Source organism: Thermothielavioides terrestris, chromosome 1 (assembly GCF_000226115.1).
Source record: "Thermothielavioides terrestris NRRL 8126 chromosome 1, complete sequence".
Classification (NCBI taxonomy): domain Eukaryota; kingdom Fungi; phylum Ascomycota; class Sordariomycetes; order Sordariales; family Chaetomiaceae; genus Thermothielavioides; species Thermothielavioides terrestris.
In genome coordinates, this window is record NC_016457.1 from 5362718 (window position 1) to 5389608 (window position 26891).

General features: G+C 61.7%; 8 protein-coding genes across 8 annotated transcripts; 5 read left to right on the forward strand and 3 right to left on the reverse strand.

Annotated features, from left to right (window-relative positions):
* The first annotated feature begins 537 nt into the window (after window positions 1–537).
* THITE_2108982 (uncharacterized protein) lies at window positions 538–3966 on the forward strand. The gene is made up of 5 exons (XM_003649841.1): window positions 538–998; window positions 1102–1168; window positions 1241–1490; window positions 1542–1885; window positions 1941–3966. Exons 1-5 carry the CDS (start codon window positions 840–842, stop codon window positions 3866–3868), a joined length of 2748 nt encoding a protein of 915 aa, XP_003649889.1. The 5' UTR covers window positions 538–839; the 3' UTR covers window positions 3869–3966.
* Window positions 3967–5519: 1553 nt separating this feature from the next.
* On the forward strand, window positions 5520–8702 carry THITE_2074633 (uncharacterized protein; the record flags this gene model as incomplete). Its single annotated transcript, XM_003649842.1, has 3 exons — window positions 5520–5876; window positions 5967–7035; window positions 7141–8702. 3 exons carry the CDS (start codon window positions 5520–5522, stop codon window positions 8700–8702), a joined length of 2988 nt encoding a protein of 995 aa, XP_003649890.1.
* A 373-nt stretch (window positions 8703–9075) lies between these two features.
* Window positions 9076–11467, reverse strand: THITE_2108988 (uncharacterized protein). Its single transcript, XM_003649843.1, has 5 exons — window positions 10973–11467; window positions 10546–10898; window positions 10426–10491; window positions 10217–10369; window positions 9076–10165 (listed from the first exon to the last, which is right to left on the reverse strand). The coding sequence occupies exons 1-5, from the start codon at window positions 11208–11210 to the stop codon at window positions 9221–9223; spliced, it is 1755 nt and encodes a 584-aa protein (XP_003649891.1). The 5' UTR covers window positions 11211–11467; the 3' UTR covers window positions 9076–9220.
* Window positions 11468–12158: 691 nt separating this feature from the next.
* THITE_162931 (uncharacterized protein) lies at window positions 12159–13825 on the reverse strand (the record flags this gene model as incomplete). Its single annotated transcript, XM_003649844.1, has 5 exons — window positions 13742–13825; window positions 12994–13671; window positions 12584–12920; window positions 12380–12552; window positions 12159–12311 (listed from the first exon to the last, which is right to left on the reverse strand). The coding sequence occupies exons 1-5, from the start codon at window positions 13763–13765 to the stop codon at window positions 12159–12161; spliced, it is 1365 nt and encodes a 454-aa protein (XP_003649892.1). The 5' UTR covers window positions 13766–13825.
* A 922-nt stretch (window positions 13826–14747) lies between these two features.
* Window positions 14748–16384, forward strand: THITE_2108995 (uncharacterized protein). Its single transcript, XM_003649845.1, has 6 exons — window positions 14748–15181; window positions 15283–15576; window positions 15635–15682; window positions 15741–15846; window positions 15924–16000; window positions 16070–16384. The coding sequence occupies exons 1-6, from the start codon at window positions 14876–14878 to the stop codon at window positions 16343–16345; spliced, it is 1107 nt and encodes a 368-aa protein (XP_003649893.1). The 5' UTR covers window positions 14748–14875; the 3' UTR covers window positions 16346–16384.
* A 154-nt stretch (window positions 16385–16538) lies between these two features.
* On the reverse strand, window positions 16539–19831 carry THITE_58996 (uncharacterized protein). The gene is made up of 2 exons (XM_003649846.1): window positions 19677–19831; window positions 16539–19607 (listed from the first exon to the last, which is right to left on the reverse strand). The coding sequence occupies exons 1-2, from the start codon at window positions 19823–19825 to the stop codon at window positions 16910–16912; spliced, it is 2847 nt and encodes a 948-aa protein (XP_003649894.1). The 5' UTR covers window positions 19826–19831; the 3' UTR covers window positions 16539–16909.
* A 589-nt stretch (window positions 19832–20420) lies between these two features.
* THITE_2108997 (uncharacterized protein) lies at window positions 20421–22123 on the forward strand. Its single transcript, XM_003649847.1, has 4 exons — window positions 20421–20744; window positions 20820–21109; window positions 21165–21273; window positions 21332–22123. The coding sequence occupies exons 1-4, from the start codon at window positions 20513–20515 to the stop codon at window positions 22066–22068; spliced, it is 1368 nt and encodes a 455-aa protein (XP_003649895.1). The 5' UTR covers window positions 20421–20512; the 3' UTR covers window positions 22069–22123.
* A 731-nt stretch (window positions 22124–22854) lies between these two features.
* On the forward strand, window positions 22855–26389 carry THITE_2108999 (uncharacterized protein). Its single transcript, XM_003649848.1, has one exon. The coding sequence runs from the start codon at window positions 23399–23401 to the stop codon at window positions 26330–26332; it is 2934 nt and encodes a 977-aa protein (XP_003649896.1). The 5' UTR covers window positions 22855–23398; the 3' UTR covers window positions 26333–26389.
* The last annotated feature ends 502 nt before the right edge of the window (window positions 26390–26891 follow it).

The window sequence follows — 26891 nt, forward strand, 5'->3', positions numbered from 1 at the left end:
AAAGAGGACAAACAGCAAACCATCACCGCCCGCCGGTGTGCATGGAGTGCAAAGCCTTCCAAGAAAAATTCGGTGGATAACTAAGGAATTGCCCCATGACCTCCGACCCCGGTCTGGGCTGGATGAAGTGAGGGAAACCCCGTTTAAATCCCAGGACAGGGCCTGAACCGGTCGCCCCAAAAAAGGCACCGTTGCCCCTTTCACACACCCGGATGCTTAGCCGATTCCTCGTCATTTTCTCAACCACCTTTCCTCTTCGTCCGCCAGCACAGCATGAGTTGGCCGCTGCTCGACCCGACAACTATCCCAACAACAGTGTTGCGTTGACGTCGTCCAGGATCTGCATCGCTGCTCCCGAGCTCCACTCGCGGCTCGCGTGCTCACATTGACGCCTGGTATTATATTCCCTGCACAATTTTGGAGGAAAAGAGGCACCCGGATTGGGAGGCTCGGGCTAGGGCCTGGCGCTGGTGAGGAATTGGAAGACCGCCACAGCATCCGCTTCGGCAGTGGACGCATGACGGATTGGAGCAATCGCCCAGCATCAGGACGGCAACGAAGCGCTCGGAAGTGCGCTCGCGGCTCTGATTCTCGTACGGCGCCCTTGACTGCCACCGCGACCCAAAAGAGATACAAGCGGAGTCGAGCTTGACTCGCCAGTTGATGCCACATCTACCGTTCTCGTCTTGGCAAAGACTGCCCCTCTGCCGTGACCCAGACGCAACCGTCGCAAGGAGCCATGCCCCGAAGGACCCGGTGACTGCCCAGCTTACAGTTTTCCGGGGAGAGCCCGCCACTCAACGCCGCCAGACTCCTGTCGTAGAGACGCCCTAGCAGCAATGGCGCAGCCCTTCGATCCTGGGGCCGTGCCCGCGCTTCCTCGGATGCCCCTGACCCCCATGCCGCGACCGCAAGTCAGCATCGAACGGCTTCCTACCCGCCGACTCAGTAATGAACCACGGGAGTCGATGAACTGCAAGTCATGTCGGAAGCGTAAGGTACGTCCGATCATCTCGACAGTTCACGGGGTTCATACAGCCCGGACATCCCTTGTGCGTCCGATGCCTTTGGGCTAATGCGGTTTCGGGACTGTAACTGTAGATCAAGTGCAACCGTCTCCGTCCGGCCTGTGAGGCATGTCAGGTCTTTCAGTGTCCCTGCATTTATGGTAGGTTGTTTCCAGGCGATTGCAGGACCCATCTTCACCTCCTCGTTTGTTTACTCATACCAAACGTTGCAGACGCTGTCCCGAAGAAGAGGGGCCCGAAAACGGACGTTTTGGAAGCGCTCCTCAAGAGGGTCGACGGGCTCGAGGCTCGGCTGAAGGAAAAGAAGACCGAGTCAGACGCCCCGGGCTCCGACAGTGCTGTCGACAGTGCACCCGACGCTTCTAGTTCCACTCATCCAGACTCAAGTTCTATCGCCGGTGCAAAGGCCGAGCCCACTCAGGAATCCCAGGATTCGGCAGTGCCTCCCCGTCCCCAACGGAGGTAAGCATCCCGAACATCACCCTTACGTCGCGTCTCACTGACTTGCCGGAGTGAGCCGGCCCACGAAATCCCTCCCGACGCCTTGCTGGATATCTATTTCGCCCGCTTTCACGACAAGCCGTTCCACGTATTCGATGAGTCCACCTTGCGGCAAAGGCTGCAGCTCAACCAAGTGCCCAGCTACTTGGTCTTCGCCATCTATGCCGTGGCCGCGCGGTATGCGCCTCATCCGAGCGGCTACCAAGCCGCGGTGAAACTCAGCGAGGAGTACGCGGCCAAGGCTAGGCTGGCAGTCGACACGGACGAGCCTTCTGTTGATGCCTTGCAGACGCTGGTGCTGTTGGTGACGGCCTTCACAGCGTCCGGGAAGGGCAAGAAAGCATACATGTTGCTAAGTATGGAGATTTACTATCCCCCACTGGAGGACTGGCAGACTGACTTCGTCGCCAGCGACCGCTGTCGGGATGGCCATGGCTCTCGAGCTGCACCGGGAGATGGATTTCAATGCCCGCGTCACCCCGACCGAACGAGAAACGCGGCGAAAATTGTTCTGGACCTGTTATCTGCTCGACCGGTTTCTGTCATGCGGCTCGAAACGTCCTGCCCTCATCTCGGACAGGGCGATCCTTTTACGGCTCCCCTGCTGGTTTCCAAGCCCCGGTTCGCTACCCGTCGAAGGCGATTTCTTCCAGAGTTACACCACTCTGCAGCACCTTCAGGGCGGCGGAAAGAAGTCTCAAGGAAGCAGCGGGATGCTGATCGATATCTGTCGCATCCTAGGCACGACCAATCAGTACCTGGCCGCGGGCGGTGTCAAGGGCGACTCTCACTTCCCTTGGCACTCGCTGTCCAACCTATCCAAGATCCGCCAGGACCTGGACTTGTGGGCATCGGGCACCCAAGACGCCTTCTCCAGCGTGGAGTCGCTCTTCGGCCAAGCAGATTCCACGGTGCTCGTCCTCAGCAAGCTGATCTACCACCTCATCCACTGCCTCATCTACCGCCCCTTTCTTCCGATCGACCTGGCAGAGCTGGCAGGGTCTGGGCAGCACCAGTCGTGGCAGATCGAAGCCACGAACATGTGCTTCCTCCACGCCAACGCCATCGCAGAGCTGGTCGAACTCGGCCGGCAGACGGCGTCGATCGAGTGGCCATCGTTCGTGGGCTACTGCATCTGCACCGCCGGCACGGTCCATATCCACGGCGCGCATTACAGCAGGGGCGGCAACGCCGGAGACGTCAGCGTCTTCAGCTCGTCGGCGGATTTCTTGTCGCGCGAGATGCAGCAGCTGAGCGAGCTCCGATACGCGTGGGCGAGCGTGCAGCACCAGCGCGAGACGCTGCAGCAGATCTACAACGCGCACTCGGAGCTCGTCAAGAGCCTCTCTCAGAGCCCCATGCGGTACTCGCCGGTATTCCAACTGGAGGATTTCTTCGACCGGTATTCGAACATCGGCGGTCCGGGAGGGCAGAGCTTCAGCTTCGACGCTGCAAACCTGAGTCTTGCCGATGTCGTTGTGGACTTCACCGCCGACACGTATCCCGGCCAGGGGCTCTACGCGCCGCGCCTCAACGCAGCCGACCCCGGACCGGCTCGACCGAGCCTCAAGCGAAAGAACACGGCTCCGTCAGGCCGCCCGAGACCGGAGCTCAAGAGCCTCCTCTCGCTGAACACCAGCAACGGCATGAATCCGCCGCCAACTCCGTCATTACCCACGCCGTCGGGCGTCAATAATCGGCCGCTGTTCTCGCCAGCGTCGCTGCCGCCCCAACAACCATCACCGGGGATCCTCCACACGCCCACCTCGCTCGCTTCCCCGCACGGGCTTGCCCAGCAAGACCGACAGATGAGCATCTCGCACGGTTCCAGGGCCGGGAACCACGGAGGCGCGAGCCCGGACGGGCTGGCCGGCTTCCCGCTCAGCAACGGCCAGGGCAACAACCACACCAGCGACATGCCGCACGGGTTCGGCGGCGGCCTCAGCAACGGCGCCAGCGCGTTCAGCCCCTCCTTCAGCTTCGGCCAGCTGCCCGGCTCAACAACGCCGAGCGGCGGCGCCACGCCAGGGTTCGATCCGATGCTAGGCGGCATGGCGACGAACGCGTTCTCGACGCCCACGCCGTGGCACGGCGGGGCAGCCGCCGCCGGCGGCGGCGGCGGCGACGCCGAGGGCGCAGCGAATGGAAGGCCTGCTGCTGCTGCCGCCGCCGGCGGGTTGGACGACACCAGCCCGAACGAGAGCGCGGCGACGACGGGCCCCGGCGAGGAGAAGGATCCGTTCCTCAGCCTGCTGGAGCAGCTGGCGGAGAACGAGTCGATGATGGGGGCCGGGCACGAGCTGGATTTCTTTCTGAACGGGGCGCCGAGTACGGGGTGATCATGCGCCCGGGCGGGGTAAGGGGAGGGGGGGTTGTCAGTGGGGACGGATGGTTCAACAGACGGTCCCTGGGTGTATGCTGGGAAGAGGAAATTTCCAAGGAAGCTGCTGATGGGGGGAATGTGGGAGGGGTGGGTAGGCGTGTTTAGTCGAGATACCCTTGAACATAACGCGGGGCGGCGAAAGGGGGGCTAAGTTACGTTGCAGAGCGTGGAGTTGGATGACGGCGCTTGCGAAGGGATTGATTACTTGTATAACATACCAGTTGGGTTCGGGGACTGGGGTCTAGGCACAATACGGTAGGATAATAAATATAACGAGCAATTGGATCATGCAGGCTGCGGCTATCTTGTGGACATGTACTGCGTAGTAAGTTTAAGCTTCCTTGACATCGGCTGGTGTATCTGGAGCGTTTGGTTTGGAGCATGGGCCATGTGCTTATGAAGATGGAGAGAGTCAACTGTAAGGTACCTATTGTACAGGTTGTTAGAAGGCACGGTGCACAGCATGGATATGGCTTATTTTAGGGCAGTCTAGGCTTGGGAGCTGGGCCACTGAACCATCCTACCACCCACCACCACCAGCCTCAATCAATTCAAGCCCGCCAATCTGCCACTGTTCTTCAAAGTGTATCTGCCCTGGCTGACGAAAGAAAAGATGTGAGGTGTGGGACACCTCCTTTGTGGGTCATCCACCCACCTTATCCTGGCCACTGTGGTTTTCCACCACATCCGCCATCTTCCACACATCGCAATCATCACCACCATCATCTGCATCCTGCTTCTTCATCCTGCAAAAGATAGTATGCAGGTATATACCACAGAAGATCGTGGACACACGACCGTGGCTCCAACCCTCTCCCATCCGATGTTGCCGCTGCCATCGTCGTCCGCATTATGTCCGAACGACTTTCGCCACCTCCTCGTTGGCCAAACGCCATGTGAGCGCTACGAGTCGTCCAGTGCGAACGTTCATGGATGTTGACTTTTTCCAGGACCCGCTGCGCGGGGAATCACGGCGGTGCTGCTGCAGACCCAGAACAGAACAGGACCTCGACCACGGAAGAGACGGGAGCGCCCTTGTCTTCTTATTCGGACTTCAACCATCCACATGCGGTGTTGGACCACCCCTTCCAGCTTCACCCCCCGAGTACCCCCTGTGCTCGTTTCCGCTGTACCGTGTAGCTTCTCGAGTCCGTCCATCTAGATTCTCTCCGCGCTGTTTCGGCGCTTCCCCGTTGAACGTGCTCCACCAGGGTCCATCCATGGAAGCCCGCATCACTGACTCGCGACTCACTGCTCACGGCCTCCTGTCCGTTTCATCCAGCTGAACAGGCTGTTCAGGGATGCAAGTCGAGATCGGTCGGTGAGCATCCAAGGCCTCGACCCCGCTCACCGACGTTTCACGGCCCATGGGGATCGACTCACTCACGGCAGTTCGAGGGCAAACGGGGAGCGGAGATGGCCGAACTGGCAGCTATCACCCCAACACCGCCACCGGGACTCTGTTCGATGGCCTCCCTCCTCTCTCCTTGCTGGCCGTGGTTGCCGGTAGCCTACCGCCAGCTCAGATAAGCCGTGCTACTCCGCGACCGTAACGACAGACCCGGCCGCTACAAAGACAATTGCCGTTCCTTCACCCGCAGACCGCCATGTCGGCACCAGCATCGCGGGCATCGGCCGCAGCAGCAGCAGCACAACAACATGTCGCGCAGCCACGTGGGGTCGGCCCGTTGCCGGACCGCGGGCCGGCCGTCTTCGCCGTCACGACGGCCACCCTGGCGCTGGCGACGTTCTTCGTGGCCGCCCGCCTGGTCTCGCGCGTCGCCATCGTGCGCCGCACCGCCGGCTGCGACTACGTGATCGTGCTGGCCTGGCTGATCGCCGCGTTCCTAAGCATGAGCATCGACGTCGGGGTGAAGCACGGCCTGGGCCGGCATGACCGCGACATCGACCCAGAGAGCAAGGCCGGGTTGCGGTTGTGCGAATTTGTGTTCTCGATTCTATATGTGTGTTATTATTCCCCCTGAGCCGAAATGTGACAGTGATGTGTGTGTGAGAGCAGGATGGCTGGGCTGGCTGACTGACTCGGGGAACAGAACCCGGCGCTGATGGCGACCAAGACGTCGATTCTCATCTTCTACCTGCGCCTGTCCAAGAACACGCATCGGGTGCTGCGTCTGGCCTCGTGGGTCGTGCTCGGCGTGGTCAACGTCTCGGGGACCATCCTGACCTTCCTCAACATCTTCCGGTGCGCGCCGACCGGGGCGGCCTGGGACGTCGATGTGCCGCCGGCGCGCTGCATCCCGCTGCTGACCGAGTTCATCTGCTCGGCCCCGGTCAACATCGTCACCGACCTCGCCGTCCTGGCGCTGCCGATCCCCGTGCTGACCGGCGTGCGGCTGCCGCAGCGCCAGAAGACCATCCTGGTCGCCACCTTCGCGCTCGGCATCTTCGTGGCCGTCGTCGACGTCGTGCGCATCTTCTACCTGCAGCGCGCCATACAGCACGTGCCGACGAGCCCGCCGTCCGACCCGTCGGCCCAGTACGACCAGGTCGCCGACTTCTCGTGGAACGCCTCGCTGGCGCTGATGTGGTCCACCGTCGAGGTCAACGTCGGCATCGTCTGCGCCTGCGTCCCGACCCTCAAGCCGCTCGTCAAGCGCGTGCTGCCGTGCATGCTGGTCGATCCCAGCACCACCGCCAGCTCCACCACCAGGACCACCACCACCGCCCACCACCGCAACCCCGCCTCCTCCAAACTCCGCTCCCTCCTCCCCCTCCTCTCCCCCGCCACGCCCGCCCCTGCCCCTGCCCCTGCCCTGGTCCGCGGCAACAGCAGCAGCAGCAGCAGCAGCGACGCAAGCAGCAGCAGCACGGCCGTCACCGTCACCTTCGCCAGCCTCGCCCCGGCCGCGCGGCGCAAGTCGCTGCCCTCGCTCACCGCGCGCGAGGCGCTGCGCGCCGCCGCCCTGCCGACCCTGCTCTTCTTCCTGTGGGGGTTCTCCTACGGCCTGCTGCACACTCTCAACGGCGCCGCCGGCGCCGTGGCGGGCCTGTCGGAGGCCGAGACCATCGGCCTGACCGCCGCGTATTTCGGCGGCGGGTATCTGCTTGGCGCCGGGGTGGGCGGGTGGTTGTTGACCAGGGACTGGGGTCCGCGCTCGGGTTCGGGTTCAGCGGCAGGGGAAGGGCGTGGTGGTGATGTCCCCGTTAACGGGGAGGTGGCACGGAAGCGGGTGAAGGTCGGGGTGGGTATAGCGGCGGGAGGAGGAGGGCAAACGGGGGAAACCGTCGTGGGCGAGGCCCGCGTCGGCGGGTTCAAGGCGGCCTTCATCTCCGGCCTGCTCATCTACGGCATCGGCACCATCACGTTCTGGCCCGCCGCCGTGCTGGCCGCCTACGGCGGCTTCATGTTCAGCAGCATGGTGGTCGGGCTCGGCCTAGCCGTGCTGGAGACGGCCGCGAACCCGTACCTGGCGCTGTGCGGCCCGCCCGCCTACGCCGAGGCCCGCCTGCTGGCGGCCCAGGCCATCCAGGCCGTCGGCAGCCTGCTGAGCGGCCTGCTCGCCGACCGCGTCTTCTTCCCGCGCGTCGGCGGCGGAAGCACCGCCGCCGGCACCGCCGCCGGCGCCTCCCCCTCGCTGATCGACGTCCAGTGGACCTACCTGGCCGTCACCCTGCTGACGGTGCTGCTCGCCCTGGTCTTCTACTACGCCCCACTCCCCGAGGTGCGCGACAGCGAGCTGGCCGCCCTGGCCGCTGCCCTGCCCGTCAACCCGCGCCGGCGCTCCCTCGCCGGCCTGTCCCTGCGCGCCTGGGCCCTCGCCCTCGCCGTGTTCGCCCAGTGGTGCTACGTCGCCGCGCAGGAAACCGCGTCCCTGCTCTTCGAGCCGCTGCTCACCTCGCTGACCCCGCCGTCCGCCACCCCGCTCCCGCCACGCACCTACCTCATGCTGCTCACGCACAGCGCCTTCGCCCTCTCGCGCCTCCTCGCCGCCATCCTCTGCGCCCTCTCCGCCGCGCAGCACACCCGCCTCCGCCGCCTCCTCCCCGCCCCGCGCACCCTCCTCGCCATGTCCCTCGCCCTGGCCGCCCTCTCCCTGCTGATCGCCATCGCGGTGCCCACCACCATCCCCGCAGCATCTCCAAACCCCGCCTCCACACCTACCGCCACCGCCGCAGCCTCCGGCGGCGGTCCCCCGCTCCTCCTCCTCCCGGCGGTCCTCTTCTTCTTCGCCGAAGGCCCCGTCTGGCCACTGATCTTCGCCCTCGGCCTGCGCGGGCAGGGCGCGCGCACCCGGCGCGCGGCGGCGTGCATCACGGCCGGCGGGTGCGGGGCGGGGGTGTGGCCGTTCGTTGCGTACGGGATCGTGACGCGCAGCAGCGGGAGCAGCAATAGCAGCAGCAGGGTCCGGATGGCGATGGGGCTTGTGGTTGCGCTGATTGCGGCCGCGGGGGTGTATCCGGGGTTTCTGGCGGGGTTTCTGGCGGGGAGGGGGCTGGTTGATCGGCGGGGTGGGGGGAACGCTGAGGTTATTAGGGAAGGCGGGGATGCGGGAGGGGACCAGGCGAAGAAAGGGGATGTGGAGGGCGGAGAGGTGAAGAGGGCGGTGGATGGGGTGACCGATGGGGAGGGGGATGATAAGGTTGGGCGAGCCGGTGAAGGGGGTCTGTTGGGGCAGCGGCTGGGGCCGGGTTGGCCTCGCTCGAGGGACTCGTGGTTTATGAATGGTGGCTTCTGGCGAGATTCAGGTGATACGGTGGTGGGATGTGAACGTGAACAGGCGCCGTGGGAGAACCAGGAGCTGGATACGAGGATTTTAGAGGACTAATGGGGCGTTTATGAAGGCGTGGTGTTGGAGATGAGGATACCAGAGGATTAGAGGAGCGTTTGAAGAGGATCCGTGTGGCGTTTAGGCGGTTGGGGTTCATCGCGTACATAGCAAGGAGCGTTGGGTGTTGGTGTGTCAAGCGTTGTGTTTTACTCCTTCCTCTCGGACAGGGTAGAAAGCTTGCTTGTTCTTCGTCTTGTAGTGGCACGGCCTGGGGGTGCGCTTGCATTGCCCCTGTCGTTGATCGCTGTCTGTGGGCGGTTTGAGAGTGAACGGAGTTACGCCAGCTTAGACCGAGCCCAAAAAGAAACGGGGTGAAACCGGTATGTAAGGCCCTTGAATACTAGGTAACCGGGCACTGCAGGGTCTCTGTCGTATAGATCCACGAGTCTAGTATAACCAACGGGATCGCATTCCAAAATTAGATTATCCGCCCGGCATCGACATCGCCGCATGCTTGCGAAGCCTCCTTGTAATCTAGCACGTGAAACAGAAACAGACGTCGGGAGAGACCGCATCTATGCCTCCATCGTCCGGTCTCCCTCGGCAAGCGCCTCCCCGAACTCGTCGTCCTCTTCTTGTTCCGCCGGCCCCGTCCAGCCCGTCCCAGCTTGCATGACCAGCACGAGCACGCACGCGGCGGCCGCCGACTTGTACAGGACCTCCAGCGCCCGCTCGTATCCAAACACGGCTACAGCCCTCTCGGGAGCGCTCAAGACGCCCTCTTTCCAAACCGCCGCCGGGCTGCCGATCAACACGCTGATCAGCTTCTCCCGCGCCTTGTCCAGCTCTCCGCCGCCATCCAGCCTCCGGAACCCCTCCGTCAACGCGCCGCGCAACGTCCGGGTAAAGACGCCACCGCCAATGGCCGTCCCAAAGCTACCCGCAAACCCGCGGAAGGTGGACAGCAGCCCAGTGACGATAAAGTGCACGTCGGGACTGGACAGGTGCAGGAGGTGCGCGAGGGTGTAATTCAGCGCGGCACCGGTGCACAACCCGTTGAGAAAGACAACGGCGACATACACGCCAGCCGACGCAGCCGCGTTGCTCACGAAAGCGAGCACGAACAGGGCGGCGCTGAACAGTGACAGCGACGCGAGCGCGGGCAGCCAGAAGGACCCGGCGTGGCGGATGTGCAACGCGCCGACGATGAGTCCGCCCAGGCCGAAGCCGGCGTTGGTGGGGATCAATACCGAGCCGGAGACGGCCGGCGACAGGCCGCGGACGGCGAGGACAAAGATGGGCGCGTAGAACAGCACGGTCCAGCGTGCGGCCATGAAGCCCAGCTGAGAAAAGCATGAGAGGAGGACGCCGCGGGATTTGAGCACCGAGAGCGGGATGACGGGATCGCTGGCGCGGGTCTCGACAGCAAGAAAGACGGCGAGGGTGACGAAGGAAAGCAGGATGGGTACCGGCTGGATGGTGCCGGACAGGCCGTAGAGGAACAGCACGATCGTTGTAGTCTAGGCGGTGTTAGAACCCGGTCCTTCCGTGCAGAGGAGATACTAGCGCACCAAAGCGGCCGCACCAGCGTAGTCAAGGCCTGCGAGCTTTTGCAGCGTGGTCTTGTCCTTCACGCTGCCGTTGGCAGCGAAGGGAGGGATGCTCAGACTGACGGCCAGGCCGGCAAAGAGCGCTAAGGGGGCTTGAGCTGCAAACAGGAGCCGCTGTGGATTGGGTGGTCAGTCAAACTCCGTCCGAGTTGCAACACAAGCTCGCTTACCCAGCCCAACACGGGCAGCAGGGCGCCAAATACAACAGCGCCCGAGGATACGCCAATCGTGAAACCCTGGGACCGTCAGTTCTCTGATGACGCACGGGATGTCGAAGGGCTACCACCCACAGCATTGGTCAGGCCGATCCACAGCCCCCGCCGCTTGTTTGATGTGAGCTGGATGACAAGGATCATGCAGAGCGTCATAATGCCACCACTCCCGATTCCCAGCAGGACCCTCCCAAGGATGAAAACGGCGAAGGTCGGGGCCACGGCGGTGACGGCGGCGCCTAAGGCGAAGCAATTAGACGCCAGCAGGATCATGGTGGCGGGCGAAAAGATCATGGACAGCCTGCCGGCCAGCGGGGCCACCGAGGACACGCTGATCATGTAGGCGCTGGTGAACCACATGGCCGACTCGTAGGCATCCAGGTCGGCGGCGATGTTGGACTGGGTGGTGGAGATGCCGCTCATGTTGCTAGCTGCGGGAAGTCAGTGGGCATCAGGACCGAATTATGCGGCCGTGCTCGTTAGAAGAACACCGTAACGGACTCACCCTGCAAGAAGATGAGCGCCCACATGCTGAGCACGATGCATGCGGTGCGCTTCCAGCCGAGGGGCTGCTCCGCGGCGCCGTCGCCGCCGGGTGGCCGCTGGCTCGCGGGAGACACATCCCGGGCAGTTTGCGAACTCGAGGTGTCGGACCGCAGCAGGGGCGTCTCCTCACTGGCGGCAGTCGAAGTGTCCCAGCTGTCGGTGCCGGCCGGCCGCCGCGGCTCGGGGTCAGTCGTCATCTTTTCTCTGTCGTTTCTTCCCTGGGCCCGCTAATTGCGTGTCCGGGAGATCCGGAGTCGAATGTGCAGCTGCCGGGTTCTAAACCGCTCGGGATGCCGCGGCAACGGGCCAGCTAAACACAAAAAATAGCAAGCTTAAAAGAGACAGCAAATGTATTTCTTCTGAACGTCTCAGTGAGCATCACACGCCGATTGAGATGCAAAGGTGAGATTTTGGGCACGCCATTTCCGGCACTTGTTGGATGATTTGTAAGTCGGCCAGCAAGTGGTTGATAGCGAGCCGGCCGCTCCGCTCCTTCCCCGGCAGCATTCATTCATCATCTTACTGTGGAGTTACGTTAGCGCAAGGCTCCCAAGAGCGGCAGCCAGTTCCTATCTTAATTCGACCGTAATAGAGCACATACACACAATTGAGTCATCCTTGATCCATTCCCATCTCTGACAACAACTCTCCGTTCCATTTTTTTAGTCCTCATCTTGCAGGTGAAAAGAAAGTGCACCATGCGCTTTCAAACCCTAACCCTCCACGCCGATATCCTACCCCTGCCAAGACATTGACATATCACGGACTAGTCCGTTTGATACAAAACCACACCGTTGAACAACAGCGAAGACTAGAAGCTGACATCGCAGTGGAGAGAGTGAAAGGAGAACCATTGGCGGTTGACTTAACTATTCAAAAGAAGCTACTCCGTCATCACAGCTCCGACCTCGCTTCTCCCGTATGGACTGATAATAGACGGGCGACTCCACCGTGATGGACAAATCCGATGAAATGATAGCCGGACAACTGCATATCAGACTGAGCGGTCTCGGCGACCCCCAGCTCCTTTAGTTCAACCATCAGGTCGCCCCACGTGAGTCTGTTGTCCTGCATCTTATTCCTGACGACGGAACTGGCAATCTACGGATCACACACCAAGGACGCACAGTACTTCTCATTACTCCTTACGGATCAGGAACCGTCTCCGTGGGTGCCGTCTCCTCAGAGCCCCTAGGCTCCAAATCGGCCAGAGCAGCCTTCTCCATGTCCCTCAGAAACTGCTTCCCTTCTTCTGTCGTAGCGTCGACGATATCGTTTTCAATGCTTAGACAACCAGCCTTTGTCGAGAATCAGTATGGCCAGGCGCTGTGTCAACCGCTGATACCGGTATTCAAAGGGACCTCACCTGGTTGAGCAGGTCGACCATTTTCTCTGCCTCCGAGACGCTCATTGAGGCCAAGACTTGATTTACCTGGTCCAGAGACCCGCTCTCGAGCGCCGCCCGCATCTCGGGCGCAAAAGTCTCGAACACAGCCCGCGCTCTCTTCTCCTCCTCGTCCTCGCTCTCGGCTGCCGGCACTTGGATCCGGATTGAGCTGTTCTCCCCTACCCTCGCCCCCTTGAAGCCGCTGCTTCGCGTCCCGCCTTCCCATCTCGCAGATCTTCTGGAACCTCTCGTTGACGTCGGTTTCAAAGACCTGGCCTGCATTGTGGCCCGGCGCCGCGATGCGCTGAAAGAAGGCCGCCACCCCGTCACGCCCGAGCATTCGGCAGTACTGCAATAGCAGTGCTTGGTGCACATACCGCCTGGCCCGCCGCTTGTCGTTGTCGTCCAACACGGCGTTGTATGCTGCGATCAAAAGCGCATCCGTCTCCGCCTCGTTCTGGACGATCTCCGGGTGCGCGACGATGTAGTCGTGACTGGCGCGGTAGTCGGACTCGGGGATCTGAGCAAACGTCATTGCAGCAGGCGACGCACGGATTTTTTGCCAGGCTGTCTTCAGAACTATCCGGGGTCACTTGGTCACTCGAATCTAGGCTCGGCTCTGCGAGCTTGTAGTTTGGGTTCAGCAGCTCCACGCTCGGAGCCTCCTTCGATGTCTCCGGCTGCTTAGCTCGGCTCACATGCGAGCTGTCGAAGCCAACGTGATAGCTCTCGCTGGTGATCTTTTTGGACTCCTGCTGCTCAAGGGCGTCAAGTCGCTTACCCAGATCCGCTTGGAGGTCCTGGATTTTGCGGACATGTCTGTCCAGCTCTTGGAGAAACGATTCGTAGCGCTGCTCCTTCTGTAGTTGCCTTCCGTCCAATTCCTTGTTCACTTCGTCCAAAACGGTCACCATCATCTTTGAATAAGTAGGCTGAGGGGGTGAATCCTCATGGAACACGCCTTCAGGGCGCGGCGGAGGGGAGTCTTCGTCAGGCTTGCTCGATGCCGATTCCATGATGAGGCGGAACGCAACGTCGGCAGGGCTTGCCTCTGTGGACGCATCCTGTTGCGATTGTAGGGTGGAGATCAGGGTGTGCAGCCGCTGCAACAGGCCGTCGTTGATGATCCGCTCATGCCTGAGCGCGCTTATTTGGGCCTTTCGCTGCTGCCGCTCCAAGTGGATTTGGTGCTGCTTTGCCCTGATAAACGACCGCTTGTCGACATTGGGATGCACCTCGATGTCGGAGTCGTCGCTTAGCTCCAGAGCGTCCTGCGAAAGTTGCGGTTGGCGGGCTGTGACTCTCCTTTCGAACCGCCAGTGGTGCTGGAAAGTAGCATACCCACTTGCTATAGTTGATGACCATCTTGATTCAGACAGGGGAGCGTAGATCGTATGAAGACGAGGCGGTAACGGTGGAGTTCAGAAGATCCAAGGCGGATAGAAGCGGGGAAGGCTGCTGTGTGTTGGTCTGGGGGAGCCAACCCAAAATGAACGTCCGTTGGCAAGCCACACCTGTCACCCACCTTCTATCCCCATCTCTACCCCATAGGCCAAGATCAGGGCGGGGCCCTTGCAGTAGTTGGTGTTGAACTTGTGTAACCGGATCTCTCCAATAGGGATTGGGCTTTTCACGAGCTGCAAGCTTTCTAGCAAATACTTCCTGGTCAATGAAGGTTGACCAAGCGGGCGAGTAATAGCCAGCCTACCTCAACCACCTCGAGCATGATATGCCGTAACCTGAACCAATGCCGTTGTAACGGCCTATCGCAGCACTGTTTCGGGCCGCCTTCGGCATGAGAAAATGCAAGGAGTGTTACAACACCGTCTATTTTCTTGTGAGATGCGAGAACTATGACCATGGTGCTGTCGAGGTTACTACCATTGGGGATACTGCGATTGCCAGATCGGTATGACTCGGCGTATGCTGGTGGTCATTAGCAGTGGGGGTTTGCGGCTTTACCGTTGTCCAGGGATGTTGCTCTCTCATGCTCATGAGCCAACTTTCTGAGAGAACCTGGAAGAAGTCCAGCCAACTCGGGATGGACAGGAATCGGTCTTGTTTGATTCATTTTTGGATGTAAAAGTCAATATACGGTATTCGTTACCGTTTCGGTTAAGACATTCAGGCTGGTGATCAGCTCTTCAAAATCTCATGCACCCGGAAAAATAGAACAAGTAGCTGCAGCTTCGTGCAGCTTCGGGATGTTTGTGGGAGTCTTATGGAAGTGTGTACTGCAACTCGCTGGTCACTGTGTGGCCTTCATCCGGCGAGCAGCAAATTGCGATTGAAGTACCCTTTCTAACCCTAACCCTTGTCGCCAACACCGCCCGTAGACTTCACTCTCCTCCACGAACTGCCCCTCCATGAATTGCCCCTCCAGGAACTGCCCCTCCAACAAGCTCTGACTGCGTCACTCATTCACCCGCCCTTGAAAAAATACAGAAAATCCCCCAATAAATAAAATAATACGAAATGCCCCTCCAAGACAGCTACACCCTCCCGGCGGCCGCCGACATGCACGTGCACCTGCGCAACGCGCCGGGGCCGATCGCGTCGCTGGTGACGCCAACCATCCGCCGGGCCGGCATCGACACCGTCTTCGTCATGCCCAACCTGGCCCCGCGGCCCGTCGTGTCGGTCGCCGAGGCCCTGGCCTACCAGCGCGCGCTGCAGGCCCTGGATCCCGAGGTCACCTATCTCATGTCGCTGTATCTGCATGAGAGCATCACGGTCGAGGAGATTAGACGGGCGCGGGAGGCGGGCATTAAGGGGGTTAAGGTGCGTTTTTGTTTACTTGATTGTAGGGGGGTTGATCTTTTTCTTTGGGTGGGGACATAACGGGGGTAGTAGTTGTGTTGCATATTGACATTGTCCTGTAGGCGTATCCCCGCGGCGCAACCACCAACTCGCAGTGGGGCGTGGTGTCGTTCGAGCCGTTCCACGACGTGCTGCGGGCGATGGAGGAGGAGGGCATCGTGCTGAATCTGCACGGCGAGGTGCCCAGCAGCGCGGCCGACGGCGTGACCGTGATGAACGCCGAGGTCCGCTTCCTGCCGGTGCTGAAGGAGCTTGCCGCGAAGTATCCGCGGCTGAAGATCGTGTTGGAGCACTGCACGACGGCGGACGCGGTGGAGGCGGTCAGGTCGCTGGGCGACAATGTCGCGGGCACCATCGTGGGTCTCATCCTATTCTACTCCTGATTGAGCAAATTGCTGATCCCGACTGCCGCAGACCGCTCACCACCTTTCCCTCCTGGTCGACGACTGGGCCGCCAATGTGGTAGGCAACGCTGTTTTGCCCCCAACCCTCATGTCCACCGGCTAACCGTGCGGCTTAGCACCACTACTGCAAGCCATCAGCCAAGTCCCCCGAGGACCGCCGCGCCCTGCTCAACGCCGTCGTCACCAGCAACGGCAAGTTCTTCCTCGGCACCGACAGCGCCCGTACGTTCCCCCACCTCACACCTTATCCACCACCCCATCACCCAGAGAGAGAAAGCAACTAAACGCTCGCCGCACAGCCCACAACATCACCGCCAAAAAGGGCAAAGGCAACACCGCCGCAGGCGTCTTCACCCAGCCCTACGCCCTCGGCTATGTAAGCCGTCCAGCCATCCCTTCCCTTTTCCATCCCCATTCATGCTAACCACCAACCCCCCCGCCGCAGGTCCTGACCGCCCTCGACGAGGCCCTGGCACGAGGCGACCTGCCGCCGGGCTCCGTGACCGACGGCGCGCTGCGCGGCTTCCTGTCCGAGTACGGGCGCGCGTTCTACGGCGTGGCGCCGGCAGCGCGGCAGATCCGGCTCACGCGGGGCGGCGCGCGGATCGCGGAGTCGCTGAAAGGTGAAGATAAGGGCGAGGGCGAGGGCCGGGTCGAGGTCGAGGTCGAGGTCGTGCCGTTCCGCGCCGGGGAGGAGACCTGGGCTGTGGAGTGGTTGTAGGAAGTCGTGTAGGCTGGGTTGGCGAAGAACGGTGTGAGTGGGGGGGTGGCAGGGTGGGTGATGGGTGCGAAGGAGGATCAGGAAGGGGTAAATAGAACGGATGTGGTTCGGAATGGAGGAGGAAAAACAGGAATGGTTGGTATAGAAAACGGTATGATGGGAAGGGGCTGCGTGAGGTAACGAAAACCGCAAATGGGTGGTAAGTGATGCTGGATTGCCGACATTTCTGTGAAATGGGCTGTTCCGGCATGATGATGGATGGTCACAGCCGGAAGACGGATGTAACAATGCAGATCCCCAATGTGTAACATCAAGCATGGTACCCCGTAACAGCTGAGCGATATCCGTACCCGTCATAGCCCATCCAGGGATAATTGACCATACCCGACGATTCCGAGTGCCTTCATAATCCCGTACTGACCCTCCCCAAAACGCCGCCGCCGGATGACGATGATATAGCCCCAAGCACAGAGACACACACAGAATGCACCCCTTAACTTATCTCTCCTTGATCCCCTGACCCGTCGGCGTAACAGGCGGCGTATCAGATGCCATCTTGGGCCCCTACGCCCTCGACGAACTACCGCCTACCGCCGCCGCCGCAGCTGTCGCTGCCGTTCCCCCAGACTGCCCCTGAGCAGCAGCAGCAGCAGCACTCGCCCCGGGCGCGGCGGACCTCTTCCGCTTCACCGGCTGATAGACATCATTGAAGTTCATCGACACGCCGAGGAAGCGCATGTCCACGTCCGGCTGGTAGGCCAGGTCGCCCAGCAGGACCTGCAGGCGCGCGCGGAAGCTCTGCCCCAGCTGGGCCAGCCGCTCCTGCAGGGCGGGCAGCTCGGACCTGAGGCTGTCGGCGGCCGCCGACGAGCTCGTCGTCGGGGTGACGGTCGTCGCGAACGGGTCGTCGAGGTCCGCCGCCGCCGACGGCGCGGATGACGTCGACGACAGCTTCGCCTTCTTGTTCCTGCGCATCAGGCCGATGGCGTCGGCCTCCTGGCGGCGGGTGAAGTCGGACAGCGACCAGCTGTACAGGCCGTCGACGCAGTCGCGGTAGGCGAGCATGGTGCGCAGCAGCTCGCTCAGCTGCACCATGTACGAGTTGCGGTCCTCGGCGGCGGCGGCGAGCTCGGCCGGGTCGCGGCCTTGCTGGGCGGCGGCCTCGCGCAGCGAGTCGTGGTACTGGCGGCGGCGGGCGCCGAGCAGGCCCTTGTGCGTGATGGAGGTCAGGTACTTGGTGTGCGCCGTGATGAGGTCGTCGAGCGTGCAGTCGTCCTTGCGGATGTTGCGCTGCAGCTCGGCCCAGCTCGACTCGATCACCTCGAAGAGGATGTAGTGCTGCAGCTGCCCGACGAAGTGCACCATCTCGGCGAGCACGCCGCGCGTGCGCTGCCACGTCTGCAGCACCTGCTCGTCCGACGTCTGCAGCACGCCCCGCGCGCCCGTCATGCACTTGCGCCATGTCGACGAGAGCGCGAACTCGACCCGCTTGACGCGCCAGAGGAAGTTGAACACCTTGAGGTACTGCCGCTTGCCCCACTCGGTGACGACCACGTCGACGGGCGCGTCAATCTTGTACTCGAGCGTGAAGCAGTCCCAGCCGATGTCGCCGTGGCTGAGCTGCAGCCAGCGTGCGTCGAGCCGCTTGAGGACCTCTTCGCTGTCGTATTGCGCATTGGAGCCGCGGATGGCGTGTTCTAGCTGGGCCGTGAGCGTGTGACGAAATTGCGCAAAGGCCGGGCGGTCTAGGTTCGCCGCGAGCGACTCCATCAGGAGCGCGATGAAGTCTCCCTGGCCGAGGAGGATGTAGTTTTTCAGCGCCTGCAGGTGGTCGAACAGATGGAAGCGGTTGCTCATGAGGTGCATCAGGCGCCGCATCGTGATCTTGTACGCTTCGTCGATCCACGTCTCGAGCCTCGCCGTGTCGCCGTAGCTGAGCTGCTTGAACGACGTCTTGCTGTACGCGTCGACCCACTGGCTGTCTCCGCAGCTGTGGCGGATAAAGTTGAGCGACTTTCCGATCAGGAACACTTTCTGGGCAAGGTTGGCCGTGATGATGCTGGGCACCATGGCGTCGACGACCTCGTACTTGGAGTTCCACACGCTGGCCTGGCCTTTAGCCTTGGACTCTTTCCAGTCTTCCTCGCTGTGGCTCTGCTCCCGAACAAAGAATTCTCGGTGCGGGTCCGACAGCTCTCCGTCGTAGATCCAGCGCCGGAGGATGTCGTAGAACGGCCGGGTCACATCGGCGAGCAGGCGCTCCGCGAAGGCGGCCACGACCGGGTCGCCGTGGGACGTGGAGAAGCCGTGGATCATGCTGATCAGCTGCCCGCCGCGCTTGGTCTTGCTCTCCTCCGCGATCAGCGACATGAGCCGCAGGCCCATGGTGGCCTCGCGCGTCCACACAACGCAGCGCTTCAGGGTCACGCCAGCCTTCCCGATCCCGCCGCGCGGCGCCGACTCATCCAGCGAGCAGAGAGCCCTTCGTATTTGGCCCTCGAGCGTCGCAACCAGTGTGAGGTAGGAGCGGAGCTCGTTGCTGATGGCGGAACGCAGACTCTGACCAAGAAGTTCCTTTGCGGGCGACTTGACGAAAGATGCAAGCCCTCTGTACAGCAAAGAGGGCTCAGCTAGAGTATGTAAAAGGGATATGATGGGAGAAGGCAAGGTTGGCGGCAGTTTTAGGGCAGTCTCCTTGGCAAAGGGAAGGGTGGTGGAGGAGAGCCCTTGGAGGGTGAAGGGGAGATCTCTCAACAGGCTCATCTCGGAGGGTTCCCAGTCACTCGAGTGGCCGGCCAGCAGGGTGGACTTGATAGAGACATCCCTTGCCGCCTTTTTCGGGCTGCCGTCAACCGGGGCTTGCGCGGGTTGCCGCTCCTCGGCCTGGCTCCCCTTCGGTTTCTCGGGCGGAAGCTTCTTCAGGCCGCCCGGTGCGAAGGCCTCGTGCACTGCCTCTTCCTCCGACGTGGCAACAGCAGTCGATGCCCGGGACCGCCTTTCCCTCTCAACGGGCCGAGGCGCTGCTCGTGGCGTTGGCGGTTTTGGCGGACTCAACGGCAGGGGCTCGTTCGGGTCCGGCGAGTCGGAGAGCTGGTAGAGCAGGTACAGGATCGCCCACTTCTGGCTGAGGACGGGCAGAGAAAGGAGGCGGGTGTAGAGATTCGAGAACCTCAGGGCCTGGCTGGGGTTGCTCTGGATGAGCTTGCGCTTGATGAGGTCCGAGGCATGGTTCACATCGGAAGCGATGGCGGGGGAGCCGGGGCTGGGAAGGAGGGGCGTCAGTGGTGCTCTTTATTTCCTCCACCTCTTCTGCTTCGGCTAAGCTTCTCACCGGTCGAGGATAGTCCGCACGATGTCGACGCAGGCGTCGTGGCGCTCCTGGGCCCGCTGCTCGTCGTCGTCGGCGCTCCCTGGCACCAGGTGTGCGATCAGGCTATCGACGGCATTCGAGATTCGGTTGCGCTGGTGGTTGCTGGCCATGGTTGCATGGCGCCTAGATGCGTGGTCGAGCCGCCTGTTTGGAGAACTTCGGGCTGCAGCGACGCTCGTTGCATCGTCTGAAATGTTGCTTTGTTGAATTTGCTGCTCCCGTAACGAGGGGATACGCGACGACGACGCGACGTGGGGATGCAGGGTCAAAGTGCACCTGAAAGCAGCGCCAAGAGGGACCAATACTCGCTGCAAGGAGCCCCTACACATGGCTGAATTGTGGGGAAGAGGTACCTCGCAGCTCGCCTGGCTTTGGTGCGCCTTGATGTACCCCGCACTGTCACCCGCTGTGTGTTCTCAGACCCCAAACCAGGCTCGAGCCACTGCAAGCTGCAGCGTCGCTGTCCCTGGCCGCAGCACCAAGAGAGGCCCCATAACTAAAATTCAACGACAACCGCACTGCACGACCGAACACCACAATCCGGCCGGTCGAGAAGAACAGCATCCGTTCGGCCGCGCTACCATGCCCGATCCATCGATCTGACTTCGGCATCCTGATCGCATGAGCCTAGCGGACATTTTGGTGCACAAATGAGCTCCGCTTCGCCCCAAGATTGTGCAACAACCCGCGCGCGACGGTCCTGAGGCACTCCCTCTTCGCGCTCTCTTGCTGGCCACAGCCCGCACCGCTCGCTTATCCGTCACGGGGCCGGCCGAGGACATCGTGAGCCTCCCACCATGGTCGACATCAACCCTGCCGCGCTGAGCCGGCCATCCATCAGCCTCTCGACCCCAGTGCTCTCAAAACAATCCATCAATGTCTCGGCGCCGTCAATACACAAAGCCCCCAAAACGAGCCAGCTGATACCGGCCCGCATCGATGTTGAGCCTATATACACGGCGCTGAAGGCCAGCATCGGCCCCGAACGATGGCCGGTGTACAAAGAAACCATCACCAATTTCCTCATCGGTACTGCATTCCCCACCGCTGCTGTGCCGCGAATCCAATTGGGCAGACCTCGCTGACTTTTTGTCGTTGTTGCAGGCCGGCTCAACCAGGCCGAGCTGTCGGAGCGCATCGACCCCATACTGGCCTCCCCCGATGGGACCAGGGAGCACCTCCACAACCAGCTCATCGCGGCGATATACGGCAATGTCACCCGCGAGATGCCAGACCAAGGCCTTGCGCCATGGGTCAGCGCCAACGATAAGCCGTCGACGACGGCCGGGAGCAAGCCGGTCTCTGGAGACGCCGCAGAACGCAGGCTGAAGGGGGAGGTCATGCAACTTCCGGCGCGGGATCGCAGGCGGATCAAGGACCTTGTGCACAACGAGGTGGGTCGACGGGGTGTGCACGGAACTCTTTCAATGTCAGTGCTGACCAACTCAGTTCGACCCCTACGAGTCCTTGGCCAACGTGTTTACGGACCACGGCCGAATACGGCACGCCAAGCCGGCCGATGTACCGGCGAGTGCGGGCGGCAGTCTCAGCCGCATGAGTATGTGTCCACCGCGACTCACGAACGACGGCGGAGCCGGCTAACTGTGCCTTCCTAGACTTCGACCTGGAGATTCGGAAGCGGTATGCGCAACCATTAGCTGTCGAGTCCGGCGAATTCCCGGACGTCAGTAACATCGAGGCGCGCATGCTACCATTCTGCTACGAAGCGGGCCTCGCAGGCGGCCACGCGCCTGACGCGGCGCAATTCATGCTGATCGCGACCGAGACCTTCATCAAGGAGAGCCTGTCCTCCATATTCAGCCGCACGCGGAGCAACCCGCCGGGCGACTCGGGCAGCGCCGGGTTCGGCCCCAGCAACAACTGGATTCAGACGCATAAGTACCGACGACAGTTGGCGCGGGAGGAGGAGGCATTCCAGCGCGGCGAACTCACGCGCGACAAGAGCGGGCTGCTGCCCGTCGAAGCCAAGGCGGCGAGCGAGCGCGGGCCGCTGGGCATGGCCGACCTCCGGCTGGCGCTGGAGATGGGCGACTGTGGCTTGGCGAGCTTCCCCGTCATCGCCCGGTCGGTCGTGTACAGCTACCGAGAAGGCGAGCTGGAGAACTGGGACGATTACACTTATATTGACGGCCGCAGCAGGGTCGAGGACCATGACGAAGACGTTGAAATGGGCGGCGTAAACGGGAAACCGAAGGACGAACAGCCGCTCCCCAACGGGATTGGGCACGGCGATCAGATGGACGTCGACGACGAGTTGGGGTGGGAAGGCGCCGACGCGGCGGCTGGGGAGTTGCTTAACAGCGTTCTGGACTCGTTCCTGGCCACGGGCTGACGTGCTGTGGAGGCTTAAGCCGTGGCTGTCTCCAAGCGGTCGTTTCATCCATTTCAACTTCTTTCTTTGCTGTTTCAATCTTCTCCACAGGCGTCTCTCAGCGGGTGGGATCACGGCGTTACGAAACGGGGGCGGCGGCGACCGGTTGCTTTCAGGCATTGCATCGGCACTGGCATTTTTCTCAAGGGGCGTCTTTCAATGTGCCGTGTATGACTCTCGGAGCGGGCACTCAAAAGGGGGGAACGGTGGCACATTTGGCGTCTACTGGGGACATCGCAGGCACTGTCACGCAACCTCGGGGCGAAAGGGGTTTGCGGGCGGACTGGCATTGAGTTTGGAGAGGGCTTTGTACTGTAATTTTACGAGCGATACCCGAAACAGCCTTCGAGGGGATGGAGGGAGGGACCTGAGACAGGGAAGGGGAGGGAAGCGATCTGCCTCGGATCCCGTGTTAGGATAGCTATATGGAAGTCGCTACTAAAAGAACCTGCTCACCGCCTTCAGATATTCTACTAGCATTCATAGCAGATACATCGGATCTATATATTTCAGGTATCTAAATGTCACTTGTTTATCCTTTTCTTTTTTCTTTTTTTCTCTTCTTTTTATTTTCTTTTTCTTTTCTTTTTCTTTTCTATCTCTTTTCTATCTCATTTTTTTTCTTTTCCTTCCTTTCTTTTCTTTCTTTTCTTTTCTTTCCTTCCCTCTCTCTCTCTCTCTCCTTCCTCTCTCCCCCTCCCTCCCTCTTTTTCTCCTTTTTTTTCTTTTTTTTTTATAAATCGTTTAGCTTAATAACAAGAAGATGGAGAAGTTGATTTGCCCCAACAGGAGCTTTGAACAAACTGGGGAGAGGTGTATTACCTTACAGTAGCTTCTCGCTGTAGTGGTCTTGGCGATGAAGGCGGTGAGAGGGGTCTTTTGGTAGCGACCTCCGTACCGACTGACATCCGCCCACTCACACCGCGCTACGCGTCTCTCAGCTCGCGCAGCGCGTCTTCCCCACTAAAACATGTCAAACCCCGGCACCTACCACACCACTATCCCACCACCCCAGCTTATTCTCCAGTCTACACACTAGTTCTGCCGCGATCTTTGGGAATACCCATAGATCAGCACTCGAAACCATATCTTTACTCGGCAGAAACCCCTAATTGCGGGCACAATGGCCTCGTCTGCGCCGTCTTCGCCTGCATCGCGCGCGTCTCGCAGCGCGTCACCCACCTCAGCCCCAGCGCCCCCCCGCAGGCACAACCGGTTTCTGGTCTTGGCCGACAGCAGCTCTGAAGAGGACGACGAAATCCTCCGTCCACGCGGGAAACTTGCGTCGAGAATGCAAGTGCGCGGCAATGCAGAGCCAAAATCCGAATCCGAGCCTGAGGCGGAGGCCGAGGACAACGCGACCTTGACGCGGGCCAGTCCGCCCGCTATCTCGCCGGCGAAGAAGAGCGACGGTGCCGGCGCAGCTACCGAGCAGCATGACAATCACGAGGAGGACGAGGATGTGATCGTGGCGCGTCCCAGAAGGCTCAAGTCTCGCCGGGAACGCAGCTCTACCCCAGCGACCGAGACCAGGCCGCAGGAACCGGCGTCGTCTCCCGGCCTGTTTGTCTCGCCATCCAAGCCGCAGACCCCGTCGACAGGGAATGCCGGAGTTGGCGGTGATAACGATGACGATGACGACGATGACTTGCCCAGTCCGGCCGCATTGACCAAGAATCCCCGCTTCCTCGCCCTTGTTGCCAAGAAGCGGCAGGAACGGCTGGCACGCGAGGCCGAAGAAGCCCGCAAGAAAGCCGAGCGCCGCAAGGCAGCTGGCCACGACGACCAAGACGACTTCCTGGCCGAGGACGATGGAGACGACAACATCACCGACGACGACGGCGGCCGGAAGCTCACGCAGGAAGCATCCTCGGCACGCCCTGCGCGAAAGGCCAGCAAGAAGGCGATCGAGGAGATGAACCGCGAGACCCAGCGGCTGGCCCGTAGTCTGCAGCTGGCGCATGAGGCGAGGGTCAGGAAGAAGATTCCCAAGGCCGCCCTGTTTGAGCGGTTCAACTTCAAGCCCGAAGGCGCACCAGCGCCTTCCGAACCTGCGCCGGCAGCGGCGAGCTCGAGCCGTGCCCCGACGCCGGAGTCCGCGCAGCACACCGATGCTGAGATGAAGGGTGCCGACACGCCGCCTAGTTCGCCGCCGCAAGTTGGCAAGGATGCGGGTGCGGAGGAGGTTGCCCGGGCAGTGTCTGAGGCACCCAGACATGAAGGAGACGACGACGACGATGACTTCCCTACTCTAGAAGAAATGGTGGAAGCAGCCGCTGCCCGCAGGAAGCTCGACAAGGGCAAGGGCAAAGCTACTGCTGCCGAGCTCGAGGAGGCCGAGCAGCGCGCGGCCGCCAAGTCGCAGAAACGCAACATCCGCGTCAAGCTCCCACCCATCCAGGCCAACGCCGCAACTCTAACCCTGGACGACGATGACCTCGTCATCCAACCGACCCGCAAGTCCAAAATCGACGCCATCTTCGACCGCGCCCCGCTCAACCAAGCCAAAGAGCCGCGCCCGCTCCAACTGCTCCGCCGCCTCGCCCACCTCGACGACCCGGACAAGAAGCCCATCCCCCCTTCCCGCGCAGGGAGGAACAAGCTCCACGACCAGCACTCCCACCATCATGAGCAGGCGCCCATGACGGCAGGCGAGTTGCACGCCAGCCTGCTGCAGCGCGCGCGACAGCAGGCCAAGCTCGAGCGCGACCGTCACCTGGAGATGCTGCGGGCGCGGGGCGTGTACGTGCCGACGGCCGAGGAGCGGGAGCGCGAGCTGCAGGCCGTGGACGACATCGTGGCCAGGGCGAGGCGGGAGGCCGAGGAGATCATGGAGCGGGAGCGGGAGGCCGCGAAGGCGGAGAGGAAGAAGAGGCGGGAGGGGGAGGGCGGGGAGGATCCGTTGGGGTGGGACGATAGCGATGAGGAGGAGGATGAGGAGGAGGACGAGGAGGAGGAGGTCGAGTTTGAATTGTCTGGTTCTGAGGAGGAGGAGGAGGGCGGCGAAGAGGAAGAGGGTGCCGAAGAGGAGGAGAAGGAGAAGGAAACCATGAACATGATTGATGATGCTGCCGAGAGTGCAGAGGAGTCGGAGACTGAAGAGGCTACCGAGCAAGCTGAGGACAAAGACTCGGATGAGGAGGTCGTCAGCGCAAAGCACGCTCGCCGCAGGCCGAGAAAACAAGTTACCATCCTCTCTGACGAGGAAGACGACGACGACGACGACGCCGCACCCTTTGTCAAGGCCACTCCTCAGCCGAAGGCTCACTTCCCAAAGTCGCCGTCGACTCGCAACGCCGAGTCGCCCAGCGTGCCGACATCGGTCCTGCGATCGGCAACAAAGACTTTCATCCCTGGACTCCCCGTCTCCGGTCCGGCCGGTCTGGGGCTGACGCAGATCTTCGCTGGCACCATGGATGACAGCCAGATGGGCACGGCCCCTGCGGACTCGCCGTCGCAGCCGAGACCTACCTTTGATGTCACGGCCTTCCCCGACTCCAACTTCTCGCAGACCGCCCAGGAAGCTGCGGAGGACATGATCCTCGACAGCCAGCCCACGACAGGGGAGACGCAGCAAGCCGAGACCCAGGGCGTCCAGATCCAGTTCTCGCAGTCCCAGATGCACGGCTTCGACACCTTCCTCCGGGAGGGGGAGAACCTGACGCAGGCATCCGACCTCATCGAGCCGACTCAGGACGCTGGTTTCCGCAACTACTCCCCGCTCCGCCAGCGCTTCGTCGAAGCCCCCGTCTCGACCGTCGATACACTCCCCGTTGGCCGGACCCAGGCCGACGCCGAGGCTGGGCAGAACGACTCGCCGCTGGTGCGGCGGACCGGCAAGCTGAGGCGCAAGGCCGACGTCGTCCCCGCCTCGCCCAGCCGCCGCCTCGCTTCCGTCTCGGATGGGGAAGACGAGGCGATGGAGGATCACGAGACGGACGAGTTCGGGTTCGGCACCGTGCCCAACAACGCGTTTACCGCCATGAAGAAGGCTGCGCTCAAGGAGAAGAAGCGCCAGGCCGCGTTTGACAAGAAGAAGAGCAAGGCCCGCGAGATGGTCGAGGAGCAGGCCGAGGAGTCCGAGGATGAATATGCCGGGCTTGGCGGCCCCGACGGGGAAGACAGCGACGATGACGACGATGACCAGTCGGTCAAGGAGATTATCGATGACGAGACCAAGGCTGACGAGGCTGACGAGCGGAAGCTGGCTGCCTTCCATGCGTAAGTCGCTATCACCCCTTTCTGCGTTATCCCAATATCCCAGCCGGAAGCTAACCCCTCGCAGTGACCATGAGCGCGCCATGGCGGAGAAGGAGGTCGATAAGCTGTTCCACGACGTGACGACGGGCATGCTCCGGCGCAAGCGCGCCGGCAACTGGGACGACCTGTCCGACTCGGACGACGGCGGCGAGGCTCGGCGGCGCATGAAGCGCCGCCAGTTCGCCAAGATGCAGCGCGCCCTGTTCGCCGATGAGCGCATCAGCAAGGTGGCCGAGAACCCGCGCAACCAGGCGTTCCTGCGGACCATCGAGGACCGGGGCAGCGACGACGACATGGACTTCATCTTTGCGCCGCCGCCTGCTCCAGCGGGGACGGAGAGCCAGGACTCGCTGGCCTCCGCCGCCGCTGGATCAAAAGCCACCGTCATCCCCAACAGCCAGCCGCAGCCCGCCGGCGCTTCGCGCCAAGCCAACCCGCGCCGCGCCAAAGAAGGCAGGAAGCCGTCCACGATCGGCGAGATCCGCGAGTCCCTGTCCAATTTGCTCGACGAGCCGCTCAACTTC